Here is a 14172-nt window from a genome sequence, read left to right as displayed (position 1 = left end):
TGACAGACTGACCAGGTGAATCCAGGTGAAAATCCACTTCAATCAGTGTAGATGACGGGAAGGAGACGGGTTAAAGAAGGATTTTTAAGCCTTGAGACAATTGAGACATGGATTGTGTGTGTGCGCCATTCTGCGGGTGAATGGGCAAGACGAAATATTGAAGTGCCTTTGAACGGGGTATGGTAGTAGGAGCCAGACACATCGGTTTGAGCATGTCAAGAACTGCAACGCTGCTGGGTTTTTCACGTTCAACAGTTTCCCGTGTGTTTCAAGCATGGTCCACCACCCAAAGGACATTCAGCCAACTAGACACAACTCTGCAAAGCATTGGAGTCAACATGGGCCAGCATCCCTGTGGAATGCTTTCGACACCTTGTTGAGTCCATGCCCCAACGAATTGAGGCTGTTCTGAGGGCAAAAGGGGGTGCAACTCAATATTAGGAAGGTGTTCCTAATGTTTTGTACACTCAGTGTATATACAGTATGTATACAAACGTATGTGGACACCGCTTCAAATTAGTGGATTCGGCTATTTCAGCCAATGTCAGCACAATAACTGTTTGTCAGGAGCGTCATGAAAGGGTTTCCATGGCCGAACAGCCGCACACAAGCCTAAGATCATCATGCACAATGCCAAGCGTCGACTGCAGTGGTAAAAAGCTCGCCGCCATTGGAGTCTGGATCAGTGGATTCACTATCTGGCAGTCTGGCGGACGGATCTGGGTTTGGCGGATGACAGGAGAACGCTACCTGCCCCAATGCATAGTGCCAACTGTACAGTACATGTAGTGTCAGCTCTTAGTATGCAGATGAAGGCAAATTATCATAGAGTCAGTAGTTTTTGTCCTCAGTTTACCCCTGGTTTTGGAATGATATGATTTGATTATTCGGACTCGTTTGCATATGGACCGTGGCCTGAGGTCCAGCATGGAGCCCGCATTCCGGGCTTTATCTTCCTGAATGAAGTGTGTCCGCGGATGCAACCTTCACTAATCCCTGTCACTCCCAGGGGCTTTGTAAGGAATGTGAGCGATGGCGCTTCTGTTCATCCCAACGGGGCTGCCTAGTAGCCCGCAGGGCCAGGTTACAACAGGTCACAGGTCAAGGATGACCACAAGGAAATTCACCCATTCATATTCATTTGAACATTCATCTACGTTCTAGGTGATTGAGACAGAGGGAGTGAAGTGTTGCTATGTTACAATTCATTCATTTCTGTGGTCATTTCCTCAATGCATGTCTCCCTCGCTGAAGTGCTGGCGTTTCCTGTGTACGGCTCACCTCACATGGCTATAGGGTGCATTGAAGTGGGGAGGCAGATGCACAATTTCTTGAACCCTTATCACTGCAGGCCATAATGAATTTTAATTATGTTAGCAATTTGTTAAGGTCTTTGAGAGTGTATAAGTCAAACTATGTATCAAATACTATTATATATACATCTGTAGTCTGGAGAACCTATACAGAGAACCTATTGAAAAAGAATTGCAAACCATTTGTCAGAGTATAGCTACATCATTTTTGAATACATTTTCAATAGAAGAGCCTGTATTGTGTTTTGATGCTTTGCAAACTCTGCATATAAAATGATATATGAAAAACACAATATTATCAAATGTAGGCATTCTAATGTATCCACGAGAATGCACTGAGCAGCAGGTGCCTCGGGTCCTCCAGAGCTGAAATTTCTAACACTCTTCTGCCGCTATCCCCTGTCTGTCTGTCTGTCTGTCTGTCTGTCTGTCTGTCTGTCTGTCTGTCTGTCTGTCTGTCTGTCTGTCTTGTCTGTCGTTGCAGGGCCACTGATGTCCACGCACTCTGTCCCCAGTAACCTGGATAGCAGCAGCAAGACCGGAGAGAGGAGGCCCTCCAGAGCTGGGGTCAGTAAAGAGAACAGCAGTGTGGACTTCAGCAAGGTAACCCCTGCAACTGGGCAAAGAAAACCCCTCATCATCAGCCACTCTCATTCAGACATCCAAGACAATCATCATCAATCACAGCCCTTACTCTCTGAGCATAAGAAACTTCACCCACTCCCTGCCTGCTAGAACCAAGAGCCAGTCTCAAAGTGAACTGTCCATTGTTTTAATTCAATAACTGGGTTTGGTTAAGTGAGATCTTATCCCTCATTATATCCCTTTGTGACTCTTTTCAACCATGAAATAAGTAGGCTGGCGGCCGTGAGGAGTCAGCTTACAACCAGCTTTCATGTGTTTTCCAAGAAGCAATCTCATACTTGACTGGGGTAGTCGAATCAAAAGAGGGAGAGTGTGTGTGGGAAGAGAGAGAGTTGCGGATATTACCCATCTCAGTGGGCAAGGTCTCCCAGCTCTGTTACATAGTTCAAACAACCCACCTTGTGATGAAAGGGACTCCTTTGCTCAGTACTGCCCCTTATAGCTTCCCTCTATGCCACTAACAACGTAGCTTCCTCCAACCCTAGCGTCCATCCATAGCTGCTATCTGCCACTGAGCATGATCCCTCCATCCCCAGTCATTCCTTCCTTTCATTTGAAGTTTCTCCCTACTCTGTTGTGCCAATTGGGCTCCAGGTAGATATAATGACATAACATATATATTTTGCTGGGCTTGATTTGTTATACCAGTGTTTCCCAATATAGAGCTGCATTGACCTAAGGTCCCCGACAGATCGTAGCAGCGCGGTTGGCGGTTTTCATGCTGCGGTCGGTCAGACAGACAACTTTGGGATGAAAACATGTCACAGTCCCACAGATTATTTTGAACGGTTGTCTTTCTGTGTTGTATGTGTTATCTATTGTATAAAAAAAAAAACTTTTTGTGTCACAGTTCACAAACTCTTATAGGCTAATTCTGCTTCAATTTCAGTTAGGCTACCTCTCCTCGTTTTTGTTGGGCGTGCGAGAGCAAATGCCCCTATGTGTGGTCTCAGTTAAATAGCCTGTAGCCTATATGCATGGGCGGAGAAGCACGGCGCAGTTGTCTTTCCATGGAAAATTACTTCCTGAATAGGATAGGCTATAGTTTAGGCTACGACATTGACTGGAAATAAACATTGATGACGCATGCATTTGTCTGCCTGCGAATCGTCCTGCTTCTTTTAAAGTTATGCAAGGTTATTTCGAAAACGCTTGGTCTTTCTGTTTTGTATGCTATGTGTTATCTAAACTGCTGGGACTGGGGATGCAAAGCAAGCTGTGTCCCATACACCTACATTGCGGGACTGGGGCCAGATTTAGGACCAGTTCTGGCGGGAGTGGGTGGGAGTCGGACGAGAAGTCAGCAGAAGCGGGCGGGCGCGGTAAGAAATTTCCCAATCCTGGTTCTGGAGACCCAAAGGGATGCACATTTTTAGTTTTTTCCCCCTTAACACTAACACACTTGATTCAACTAATCAACTCATCATCAAGCCTTTGATGGACCAGGATTCACAGGAGTCACAGAAACAGGGCCAGGATTGGGAGACACTGTCTTATATAGTTGTTACATCCTAAAGTCTCTCTCTCTCTCTGTCCCGTTCCGCTCCTTTAGGTGGACATGAACTTCATGAAGAAGATTCCTCCGGGCGCCGAGGCGTCCAACGTGCTGGTAGGGGAGGTGGACTTCTTGGAGAGGCCCATCATCGCCTTCGTACGCCTGTCCCCTGCCGTCCTCATCACAGGGCTCACGGAGGTGCCCGTGCCCACCAGGTAGGTACACTACATCTCTACACCCACTCTTTCACTTCTCTTTCTCTGTCTAACCTGCTGGTTCTAGGTTTTATTCTTGCACCTGCTCCCCTACCATTAGCCTAAACCATTAGTATTTGGAGTCATAAGTCCTATCACCAAATATACTAAATTATGTTGGGTTTTGAATAAAATACATTGTATCTGCCTATACCTGGCCATCTACATTGCGTTCAGTCTAATGTGTGAAAATGGTTTGTGTCCCCTACAGGTTTTTGTTTCTGCTGCTGGGTCCACACGGTAAAGGCCCTCAGTACCATGAGATTGGCAGATCCATGGCCACACTGATGACAGATGAGGTGAGAGGACGGGAGATGTTTTACGTGCTGCTGTTTGTGCAATTACCCTTTATAGTCTTATGAAGATTAGTAACAGTCAGTCATAAACATGAATTAGCTCCCTCCCCACATGCATAGAATAGAACAACTCATTTGTGTAACTTTTTCCCGCCAGGGGGGATCTTTAGGTGTGGCGTTCAGATTAGATCAATTTTAAGATCAAAACGTAAAGCTATACTCTTTCCTGCATTTCACTGTAGATATTCCATGATGTGGCGTACAAGGCCAAAGATCGGATGGACCTGCTGTCTGGGATAGATGAATTTCTGGACCAGGTGACAGTCCTGCCCCCAGGAGAATGGGACCCCTCGATACGAATCGAACCCCCCAAGAACGTCCCATCGCAGGTGAGGGTCTAAGTTGACAATGTGCTCTGCCTATAAACAGAAACAGAAAATCGACATGTCTGAAGTCAAGCCTGATTTTAGATGATTGGTCACATAGTGCTCTTCAATCTTGATCCTGGAGACCCACAAGGGGTTTTGTTTCAGCCTAGCATGAGCACACTTGATTCAATGAATCAAGGGCTTGATGATTAGATGAATCAGATGTGTTGGAAATATAGTCTGCCCTGTACCACCTGTGGGTCTCCAGGATTAAAGAACACCGGCTTGCGTGGTAGTTTTCTATGACGTTTCCATGATGTCTATGACTGTGCCTCCTGGTGGCAGTAGAGGATATAACAGCCCTGTAATAACTTAGTCATGTGTGCATGCATTTTCCTATGGATGGCCCCAGCGGGAATCAAACCCATGAACCTGGCGTGGCCAACTCCATGCTCTACCATCTGAGCCAAACCTATAATGTCTCTCTCACTTGTAGTTGAAGAGGAAGATTCCCTCCCAGCCCAACGGGTCGCCCTCACCCTCTGGGGAGATGTTGAAGGAGGAGGATGAAGGCCACGGAGCTGGGCCCGAGCTGCAGAGAACCGGACGGTGAGCTATGCATATGAATTTATAGGGGAGGTTTCCAGGACACAGATTCATCTTAATTCTGGACCTAAAAGCCTTTTCAATGGAGATTCCCCACTGAGCTTGCTTTTTATTCCAGGACTAGACTTAATCTGTGTCTGGGGAAACTGCCCCATAGAGAAGAGTTGATAAGGGTAAATCTCAAATGATACCCTATTTCTTACATAGAGTTGTGATCAACAGTAGTGGACTACCATACATGTGGAATAGGGTATCATTTGAGACACTGCCTACGGCTTTTTTTTAAATACTATGTTATGACATAGGCAATAGGCAGTAAAACTTTTTCTTTTAACTGTTTTGATGTCATAGAAATAAAATGCTTTTTATTCTTGATGAAATCCATTAAACGTGTATAAGGTAATCCAGTATTGAAACTGTTTATGAAGGCAAAAATGAATAACATACAATGCCCACATACTGTGACATTACCAATGCACTGCCCACGTTACAATTACGATGCTGACATAAGTAAATTGTCAGGTTCTCCGGGTGAAAGTCTCTGAGATCGCGTGGCTGCCCTGCTGGTAGAGTGTGATTATTTGTGACCTCACTCCCCCAGGACACACACACCTCGCAGACTGGGCACTGCATTATTTACCCCTCCGCAGATCCACTCTCGGCGTGCTGCTATAAAAAGCAGCATGCCGGCAGAGAACGACTGAGAGAGAGGTAGAGGGGGGGGAAGGAGGGATAAAGAGCATTAGAGAGAGAGAGAGACTAAAGTAGGGATAAGGGATAGTCTTTACAGGGTGTTATGCAGTCCCTGAACACACAAAGGGGTGGTGACTTAGACCTGAGAGTGGTGGGTTGAGTGTGTTTGTGTGTGTGAGGTGGAAACCTGGGTGTGAATGGGTTGAGTGGTATCTGGGTCAGAGAGCAGGAGCGTGTCCAGCCCTGGTGGGAAACTAACAGGGTTCCCCTCAGCAAGGAACCTAGCTCTAAGCATCACAGTTAGGAAATGACCATTAAACAAAGATCTCTAAAATGTCAATTCATTCTTGTAGAAAGTGTCCAAAAATGTGTACCACATTTGAGGGCTCCAATTTTTTTTCTGGCAGACCCTATTGATGGTAGTGTTGTCACGATACCAGAATTTCTGACTTCGATACCAGGTTTAGTATCATAATACTCAATATCAATACTCGATACCAAGGCAAAGGAAAGTGTATTAGCCAAATTCACAGAATAACCTTTGGGCATCTTTTGAGTTTTTGTCGTACTTTGTGTGAAGGAAGTTGTAATTCTAGCACAGATGTAATGGTAGGCTGTAAGGATCTATGTATAGCTGGTGCAGAGGAGTCAGGCGCAGGACAGCAGAGACGAGGAAATAAAAGTAACTTTACTCAGTCATCAAAATACAAGAGAATTACCAAGCCCACAAATACGGACCACAATACAACAAACAATCACTCACAACCAAACATGGGGACCAGAGGGTTAAATAATAAACAGGTAATTGGGTGAGTGAAACCAGGTGTGTAAGACATAGACAAAACAAATGGAAAATGAAAAGTGGATCGGCGGTGGCTAGAAAGCCGGTGACGTCGACCGCCGAACGCCGCCCGAACAAGGAGAGGGACCGACTTCGGCGGAAGTCGTGACATAGGCTGTAGCTGATGTGTGGACTTCAGCCTAAAATCCTTCTGCAAAACCATACATGAGCATATAAAAATGTTACAATATAATCTACTAACTGTTTTAAAATGTACTTTGATGCATATCAGGGTAAATTTACTCATCCATGGTCATAATATTGGGTCAAATTATACTGAACAAAAATATAAAAGCAACATGCAACAGTTTCAAAGATATTAAACCCACTGCCACCATGAGGCACTCTGTTCACAACGTTGACATCAGCAAACCACGCGCCCACACGACGCCATACACGTGGTCTGCGGTTGAGACATCTGTGGCATTGTGTTGTGTGACTAAACTGCACATTTTAGAGTGGCCTTTTATTGTCCCCAGCACAAGGTGCACCTGTGTAATGATCATGCTGTTTAATGAGCTTCTTGATATGCCATACCTGTCAGGTGGATGGATTTGCTTACTTCCCCAATAGATCCACAGACGATGCAATCGCCATCGCACTGCACACTGTCCTATCCCATCTGGACAAGAGGAATACCTATGTAAGAATGCTGTTCATTGACTATAGCTCAGCATTCAACACCATAGTACCATCCAAGCTCATCGTTAAGCTCGGGGCCCTGGGTCTGAACCCCGCCCTGTGCAACTGGGTCCTGTTCTTCGTGACGGGCCGCCCCCAGGTGGTGAAGGTAGGAAACACCACCTCCACTTTGCTGATCCTACACACAGGGGCCCCAGAAGGGTGCGTGCTCAGCCCCCTCCTGTACTCCCTGTTCACCCATGACTGCGTGGCCACACACGCCTCCAACTCAATCATCAAGTTTGCAGATGACAGTAGTAGTAGGTCTGATTACCAACAATGACGAAACAGCCTACAGGGAAGAGGTGAGGGCCCTGGGAGAGTGGTGACAGGAAAATAACATCTCACGCATTGTCAACAAAAGAAAGGAGCTGATCGTGGACTTCAGGAAACAGCAGAGGGACCGCAGTGGAGGTGGTGGAAAGCTCCTCAGCGCACATGACGATCTGAAATGGTCCAGCAACACAGACAGTGGCAACAGCGCCTCTTCAACCTCAGGAGGCTGAAGAAATTTGGCACAAACTTTTACAGATGTACAATTGAGAGCATCCTGTCAGGCTGTATCACCGCCTGGTACGACAACTGCACCGCCCGCAACCACAGGGCTCTCCAAAGGTTGGTGCGGTCTGCTCAACACATCACCAGGGGCAAACTACCTGCCCTCCAGGACACCTACACCACCCAATGACACAGGAAGGCCAAAAAGATCATCAAGGACAACAACCACCCGAGCCACTGCCTGTTCACCCCGCTATCATCCAGAAGGCAAGGTCAGTACAGGTGCATCAAAGCTGGGACCAAGAAACTGAAAAACAGCTTCTATCTCAAGGCCATCAGACCTTGTTAAATAGCCATCATTAGCCAGCTTCCACCTGGTTACGTAACCCTGCACCTTGGAGGCTGCTGCCCTATATACATAGACATGGAATCACTGGCCACTTTAATAATGGAACACTAGTCACTTTAATAATGTTTACATAATGTTTACATACTGCTTTACTCATCTCATATGTATATACTGTATTCTATTCTACTGTATTTTAGTCAATGCCACTCCGACATTGCTCAATCTAATATTTATATATTTCTTAATTCCATTCTTTTACTTTTAGATTTGTGTGTATTGTTGTGAATTGTTAGATACTACTGCACTGATGGAGCTAGGAACACAAGCATTTCGCTACACCCTCAATATCATCTGTCTATGTGACCAATACATTTTGATTTGATATATTTATCTTGGAAAAGGAGAATTTCTCACAATTTGAGAGATACAAGCTTTTTCAACGTATGGAAAATGTCTTCTATCATTTATTTCAGCTCATGAAACATGGGACCAACACTTTACATGTTGCGTTTATATTTTTGTTCAGTGTACTGAGCTGAAACAAAAGATCCCAGAAATGTTCCATGGCAGACATAGGCTATGGTCAACAAACACAATTGCATTTTATTGATGGTAATTTGAATGCACAGATATACCGTAACGAGATCCTGAGGCCCATTTTCTTTTAAGGTGTCTGTGACAAACAGATGCATATCTGTATTCCCAGTCATGTGAAATCCATAGATTAGGCCCTAATGAAATTATTTCAATTGACTGATTTCCTATATTGAACTGTAACTCAGTAATATCTTAGAAATTGTGGCATGTTGAGTTTATATTTTTGGTCAGTATCATTGTCGAACTGGAACGCCAAACGTGCTGGAAAGTTAGGCTGCTGGCCCAGTCGACATATTACTAGACAGGCTTGATCATCTCAGTCAGTGTACGACGTGAGACACATTTGGTAGAAGAACCGAAAGTAACAAGCTCTAGTACTGAACTGTTTCTCATTTTACAGTATCAGAAAGTACCTAGGTTTTGGTGCACCGTGCAACACTGATGTTCTGTAAAGTTATCTGTGGGTCCTAACAAATCTCTGGGAGCCCTATAGATCCAAAAAGAGTTATCTCGGAGTCCAATAATGTGTTCCCACTGGGCACAGACATCAATAACATCTATTCCACGTTGGTTCAATGTCATTTCATTGAAATGACGTGGAAAACGTTGACTCAACAGGTGTGTGCCCAGTGGCTTGTATGGTCCAAAAAACCTAATCCAGATGTCTACGGATGTAATCTGGGATTCCTCTGGGTTACTTCACCACACTAGTATAATCCTGCTACTTTAGTTAGCCTGCTGTAAAGCGTTGTGGTTTTGCCCTTCCTCTAGGATCTTTGGAGGCCTCGTGATGGATATAAAGCGGAAGGCCCCGTTCTACTGGAGCGACATTCGGGACTCGTTTAACCTGCAGTGTCTGGCTTCCATCCTGTTCCTCTACTGCGCCTGCATGTCCCCGGTCATCACCTTCGGAGGACTGCTGGGCGAGGCCACCAAGGGAAACATAGTGAGTGGGTCCTTGTCCATGAGTGTCAACGAATGCCACTCCGATTACAGCAGTCTGTCTTCTATCTGTGCTGTATCCCATAATGTATGCAAGTCACTCATCTGCCTGGTGAAACTGGTTTAACCCTGCTACAAGTCAATGTAAGCCTTGCACTAATTATGTATACGTTTACCAAAAGGTCTTACTAAAGTTCTTACCCTATTTGCTTATTACTATATAGAAATATCACTAAAAGCATATAGGAATCATATCACTATAAGCAAATCGCATGTGTTTAGACAGTGTCCCTCTTCCTCACTGCGAGCTACTCAACATACTGTCTCCATGCTTTGATCCTGACAATGAGTTACACACACAAACCCTACAGTAACTCCAGAGGGAGACTGTTGGCATAGCTAGCGTCAGCGTGCCGGGGTGTGTGATGCGTCTGAGTAAACTCATTAGAAGGCCAGTGGCGGAGGGATATAAGAACAGACAGGCCGACGGGCTGGAAGAAGTAAAGCAGTTTATCTACACGGTCTGATGCTAGGCAGCCGGAGATGGAATGTCGCTTTAAACTGATGTGCTATGTTGTGTGGGGTGTTCTGTCCGCTTTGCCTTATTCCCCTTAGTACCTCCCTCTCTCTGGTTTCCTCTTATGTATTTACCACCTCCTCCTCTTCCTCCCCTTCTCACTCCTTCCCCTCCCTCTCTTCTTTTGCTACAGAGTGCCATAGAGTCTCTGTTTGGGGCATCCCTCACAGGAGTGGCCTTCTCTCTGTTTGCGGGGCAGCCCCTCACTATACTGGGCAGTACGGGGCCTGTCCTAGTTTTCGAGAAGATCCTCTTCAAGTTTTGCAAGTGAGTGTGCAAACATATCCTGGTTTCACTGTCATTTGCACTGTGGCCCTCTGGTGGTAACAATCTGCAAGTACAAGCTCGCCTGCCATTTGGGGATTTCTAATTTGTTTCTGATCAGTAACTCCCTGAGTTTTATGTACTGTGTACATGCACAGTAAATCAAGTGCCTGGAGTTTTTCTTGGTCAAGTCACATGGTCAGGAAAAACTCAGGGCCATAACTAGTTATGAAAGAAGTTGGGACAGGCTCAAGGTCATTCATTGATGAATCCTCAATCATTTCATAAGGCATGGTCCGAGTGATGGCGCCTCCCCTACAACTGTCATAACCTCTATGCTTTGAGCTCACTGCTTGCAGTACCTAATAAGATATTAATGTGAAAATACACTGAAAACATCCAAAATACATGATATATACAGCTAAAATCTACAGTACAATGCTTTGTAAAGTTTATATTGAGGTTAAATAAAGTGTGCTTTCTTAATTCACCAAATTTTTCTAACCGTTGCTTTAGATAAAATCAAGAGATCAATATTCTTATGTTTTTTTGTATGAAAAATCTTAAATTACAGCTCACTTTGAGCAAATTCATAATTTGCGATTAATCGCAGAGAATCCTGCGAGTCAACTCGATTACATTGTTTAATGATTTGACAGCCCTACTATTGAATCTGGAACTCCTCTCCTCTCCTACCCAGGGACTACGGCCTGTCCTACCTGTCTCTGAGGACCAGCATCGGCCTGTGGACGGCCTTCCTCTGCCTGGTCCTGGTGGCCACAGACGCTAGCTCCCTGGTCTGTTACATCACCCGCTTCACAGAGGAGGCCTTCGCCGCGCTCATCTGCATCATCTTCATCTACGAGGCCCTGGAGAAGCTCTTCCACCTGGGGGAACACTACCCCGTCAACATGCACAACGAGCTGGACAACCTCACCCTCTACTCGTGAGTCTGGGTTAGAGAGCCTCGGTGGAGGGCAGAAGCCACGGGAAGTGGGCACTGCCATTTTTCTGCTGCCTTAAAAAAAAAGAAGAAAGAAAAACCGTTTTGATAGCTGACCAAGCACACATTTTATTCAGGAAATGTACCTTTTCTATTTGGATTGCAGTGTTTTAGATGATATTACCACTGACTCGCGCCCAAAGATGGAAAAGGGGAAATGGTGGTGGTGTGGGGAGTGTAAGGCATGGAGTGTGTAAGATTTCTTCTCTTGACTCAGGTGTCAGTGTTCTCCACCAGCCAACACCTCCACTGAGATCTTGCAGACGTGGAATCGGACAGGACACACACCAGACACTATCTCCTGGAACAGCCTCAACGTGTCGGTCAGTCAGAGGACACACACACACACACACACACACACACACTGCAAAAACATCTGTTGAGCCTGTGTATTTCTCTGACCCTTTACACTCTTTGCCAGATGTGTAACCTGCTCCATGGAGAGTTTTCTGGTCCTGCCTGTGGTCACCACGGCCCCTACATCCCAGATGTCCTCTTCTGGTCCATCATCCTCTTCTTCACCACCTTCTTCCTCTCCTCCTTCCTCAAGGAGATCAAGACCGAGCGATACTTCCCTACAAAGGTGTGTTATTCACTTGCAATCAGGGCGTACAGCTAGTGTGTGTGTGGGTGGGTGGGTGGGTGGGTGTGGTGTGTGTGTGTGTGTGTGTGTGTGTGTGTGTGTGTGTGTGTGTGTTCCTCTAAAAGTTTATTGTGCTGCAACAACATTCACAGTTAATTTCAAGGTCATCACATTCTTCCCACACAATATGTCTCACGCTTTGCTGTTACCGTTAGCTACTGTGTGTGGGTGTTCCCACTGAGTGAATTATAATGGTTTTGTTGTTTACACATTACCATGTTTATGTAATGTCATTATTATGGGTTGTGCAGGTACGCTCCACCATCAGTGACTTTGCTGTGTTTCTGACCATTATGATCATGGTGCTGGTGGACTATCTGATGGGCATCCCCTCTCCTAAACTCAACGTACCCGACCGCTTTGAGGTAGGACTCTTCTGATATTGTATCTCTGCGTAGGCGTTCAAAAGACGCCGTACTGCCATATGGCGTACTGATCATATCAACATGTCATGTGATACTGATGACGGCAATGATATCTATCCTGGGCTGATACTTGAGCCAGTAGTGATCCTAGTAAGCTAATGTGGACACTGACCTTTTCAGATCTGTCTAGGGCAATGGGATGGCTTTCTTTTAGCCTTAGCGTTGACGCTAACTCTCTGCCCTGCTGCAACCCACCTCCAAGCACCACGGCAGGCTATCCGGTGTAACGCGATAGCTAGCTACTAGCCTTAGCATTATAGCTAAAGTCACTCACTCAGTCACTCAGTTACTCACTCAGTTACTCACTCAGTTACTCACTCAGTCACTCACTCAGTTACTCACTCAGTCACTCACTCACTGAGTTACTCACTCACACAAGCCCACACATATGCAGATACAAACACATATATATACACACACACACTCCCAGGCACACACACACATTCAAGCCACACACACACACACCACTGCTGTTATTGGACTTCTGTTGAATAATGCACAACACACTTCATATCTCCCTTCCCCGGTACACGTGTAAATATTGCAATGTGCCTTCCTTGTATTTATACCGCTGCTAAATTTGTATTCTATTTTTTTTTATAGCTTCTATTGAGCTTCTATTCTTTATATACATTTTTATTACTTATTTTCTATTCTTATTGTTGTCGCATTGTCGAGAGGGGGACCTGCAAGCATTTCATTGTACTGTTTACACCATGTGTTCCTGTGCATATGACAAATAAACTTAACTCGAAAACTATAGCCTGACTGCAAGTTATTAGCATTGGTTTAAAAGCTAACTCTATGCTCTGGTCTACAGCCTACCTCCAAGCATCGCGGCTGGCTGATCTCCCCGCTGGGCCCCAACCCCTGGTGGACCCTGCTGGTGGCGGCGCTGCCCGCTCTGCTCTGCACCATCCTCATCTTCATGGACCAGCAGATCACCGCCGTCATCATCAACCGCAAGGAGCACAAGCTCAAGGTGAGCAAGCGCTGGTTATGGCATAGACTTCCGTAGTCTACAGACTCCATTTCCATTGTCAAGGTGGGTGGAACAGACACATTTCTTACAATGCTGTTCTGTTTCCTAGTTCTGTCCATTATATGATCGTTCACTGTGTTGAATGTAGCTAGTGTTTCCATGAAGCGTATTCACTGTGTACCATTTGGTGCTCCCAACTATAGTATATTATAATCACTTTTTATCCTCTTCTTCCCCCCCTCTTCTCCATCATGTAGAAAGGCTGTGGCTACCATCTGGACCTGCTGGTGGTGGCGGTAATGCTGGGGGTTTGCTCCATCATGGGCCTGCCCTGGTTCGTAGCCGCCACCGTGCTCTCCATCTCCCACGTCAACAGCCTCAAGGTTGGCAGCCTGCTGCAGTCTTTGTTTATTCGTTATAGGTCAGTGGTGTAAAACGCAATTCCTGGAGGGCAGAGTGTTTGCGTTTTTTGTTGTTGTTGCTCCTCCCTTGTACTTCATTGATCAGTTAAGGCCATCAATTAGTTAGGGACTGCTCTCACCTGGTTGTCTAGGGCTTAACTGGACACATTAAAAGAAAATGACAAGAACCAGCAGACATTCTGCCCTCGAGGTATTAAGTTTGACACCTCTGTTGTAAGTGATTAGTTGTGGGTTGGGTTTTTGTTTGAAAAGTAATGTGTTTCTCTGAGTATATAACA

At 45.5% G+C, this 14172-nt stretch overlaps 1 protein-coding gene across 6 annotated transcripts in view; it reads left to right on the top strand.

Moving 5' to 3' along the window:
• The window catches only part of LOC106570077 (sodium bicarbonate cotransporter 3), a 66033-nt gene that overhangs the window by 45876 nt on the left and 5985 nt on the right, over window positions 1-14172 (top strand). For 5 of the 6 annotated variants that reach the window (XM_082961089.1, XM_014142041.3, XM_082961093.1 and 2 more), the window contains 13 exons: window positions 1798-1916; window positions 3511-3668; window positions 3919-4006; window positions 4246-4392; window positions 4868-4980; window positions 9408-9582; window positions 10289-10422; window positions 11120-11365; window positions 11640-11745; window positions 11844-12005; window positions 12317-12430; window positions 13311-13472; window positions 13730-13855. In XM_082961089.1, coding sequence (XP_082817215.1) covers window positions 1798-1916; window positions 3511-3668; window positions 3919-4006; window positions 4246-4392; window positions 4868-4980; window positions 9408-9582; window positions 10289-10422; window positions 11120-11365; window positions 11640-11745; window positions 11844-12005; window positions 12317-12430; window positions 13311-13472; window positions 13730-13855 — 1850 coding nt within the window. The remainder of the gene's footprint in view (window positions 1-1797; window positions 1917-3510; window positions 3669-3918; window positions 4007-4245; window positions 4393-4867; window positions 4981-9407; window positions 9583-10288; window positions 10423-11119; window positions 11366-11639; window positions 11746-11843; window positions 12006-12316; window positions 12431-13310; window positions 13473-13729; window positions 13856-14172) is intronic. The other variant, XM_082961090.1, reaches the window with a different exon arrangement.

This window comes from Salmo salar, chromosome 14 (genome assembly GCF_965601325.2).
Source record: "Salmo salar chromosome 14, fSalSal1, whole genome shotgun sequence".
NCBI lineage: Eukaryota > Metazoa > Chordata > Actinopteri > Salmoniformes > Salmonidae > Salmo > Salmo salar.
The sequence above is the reverse complement of the archived record's forward strand: the minus strand, read 5'-3'. Positions and strand labels throughout refer to the sequence as shown.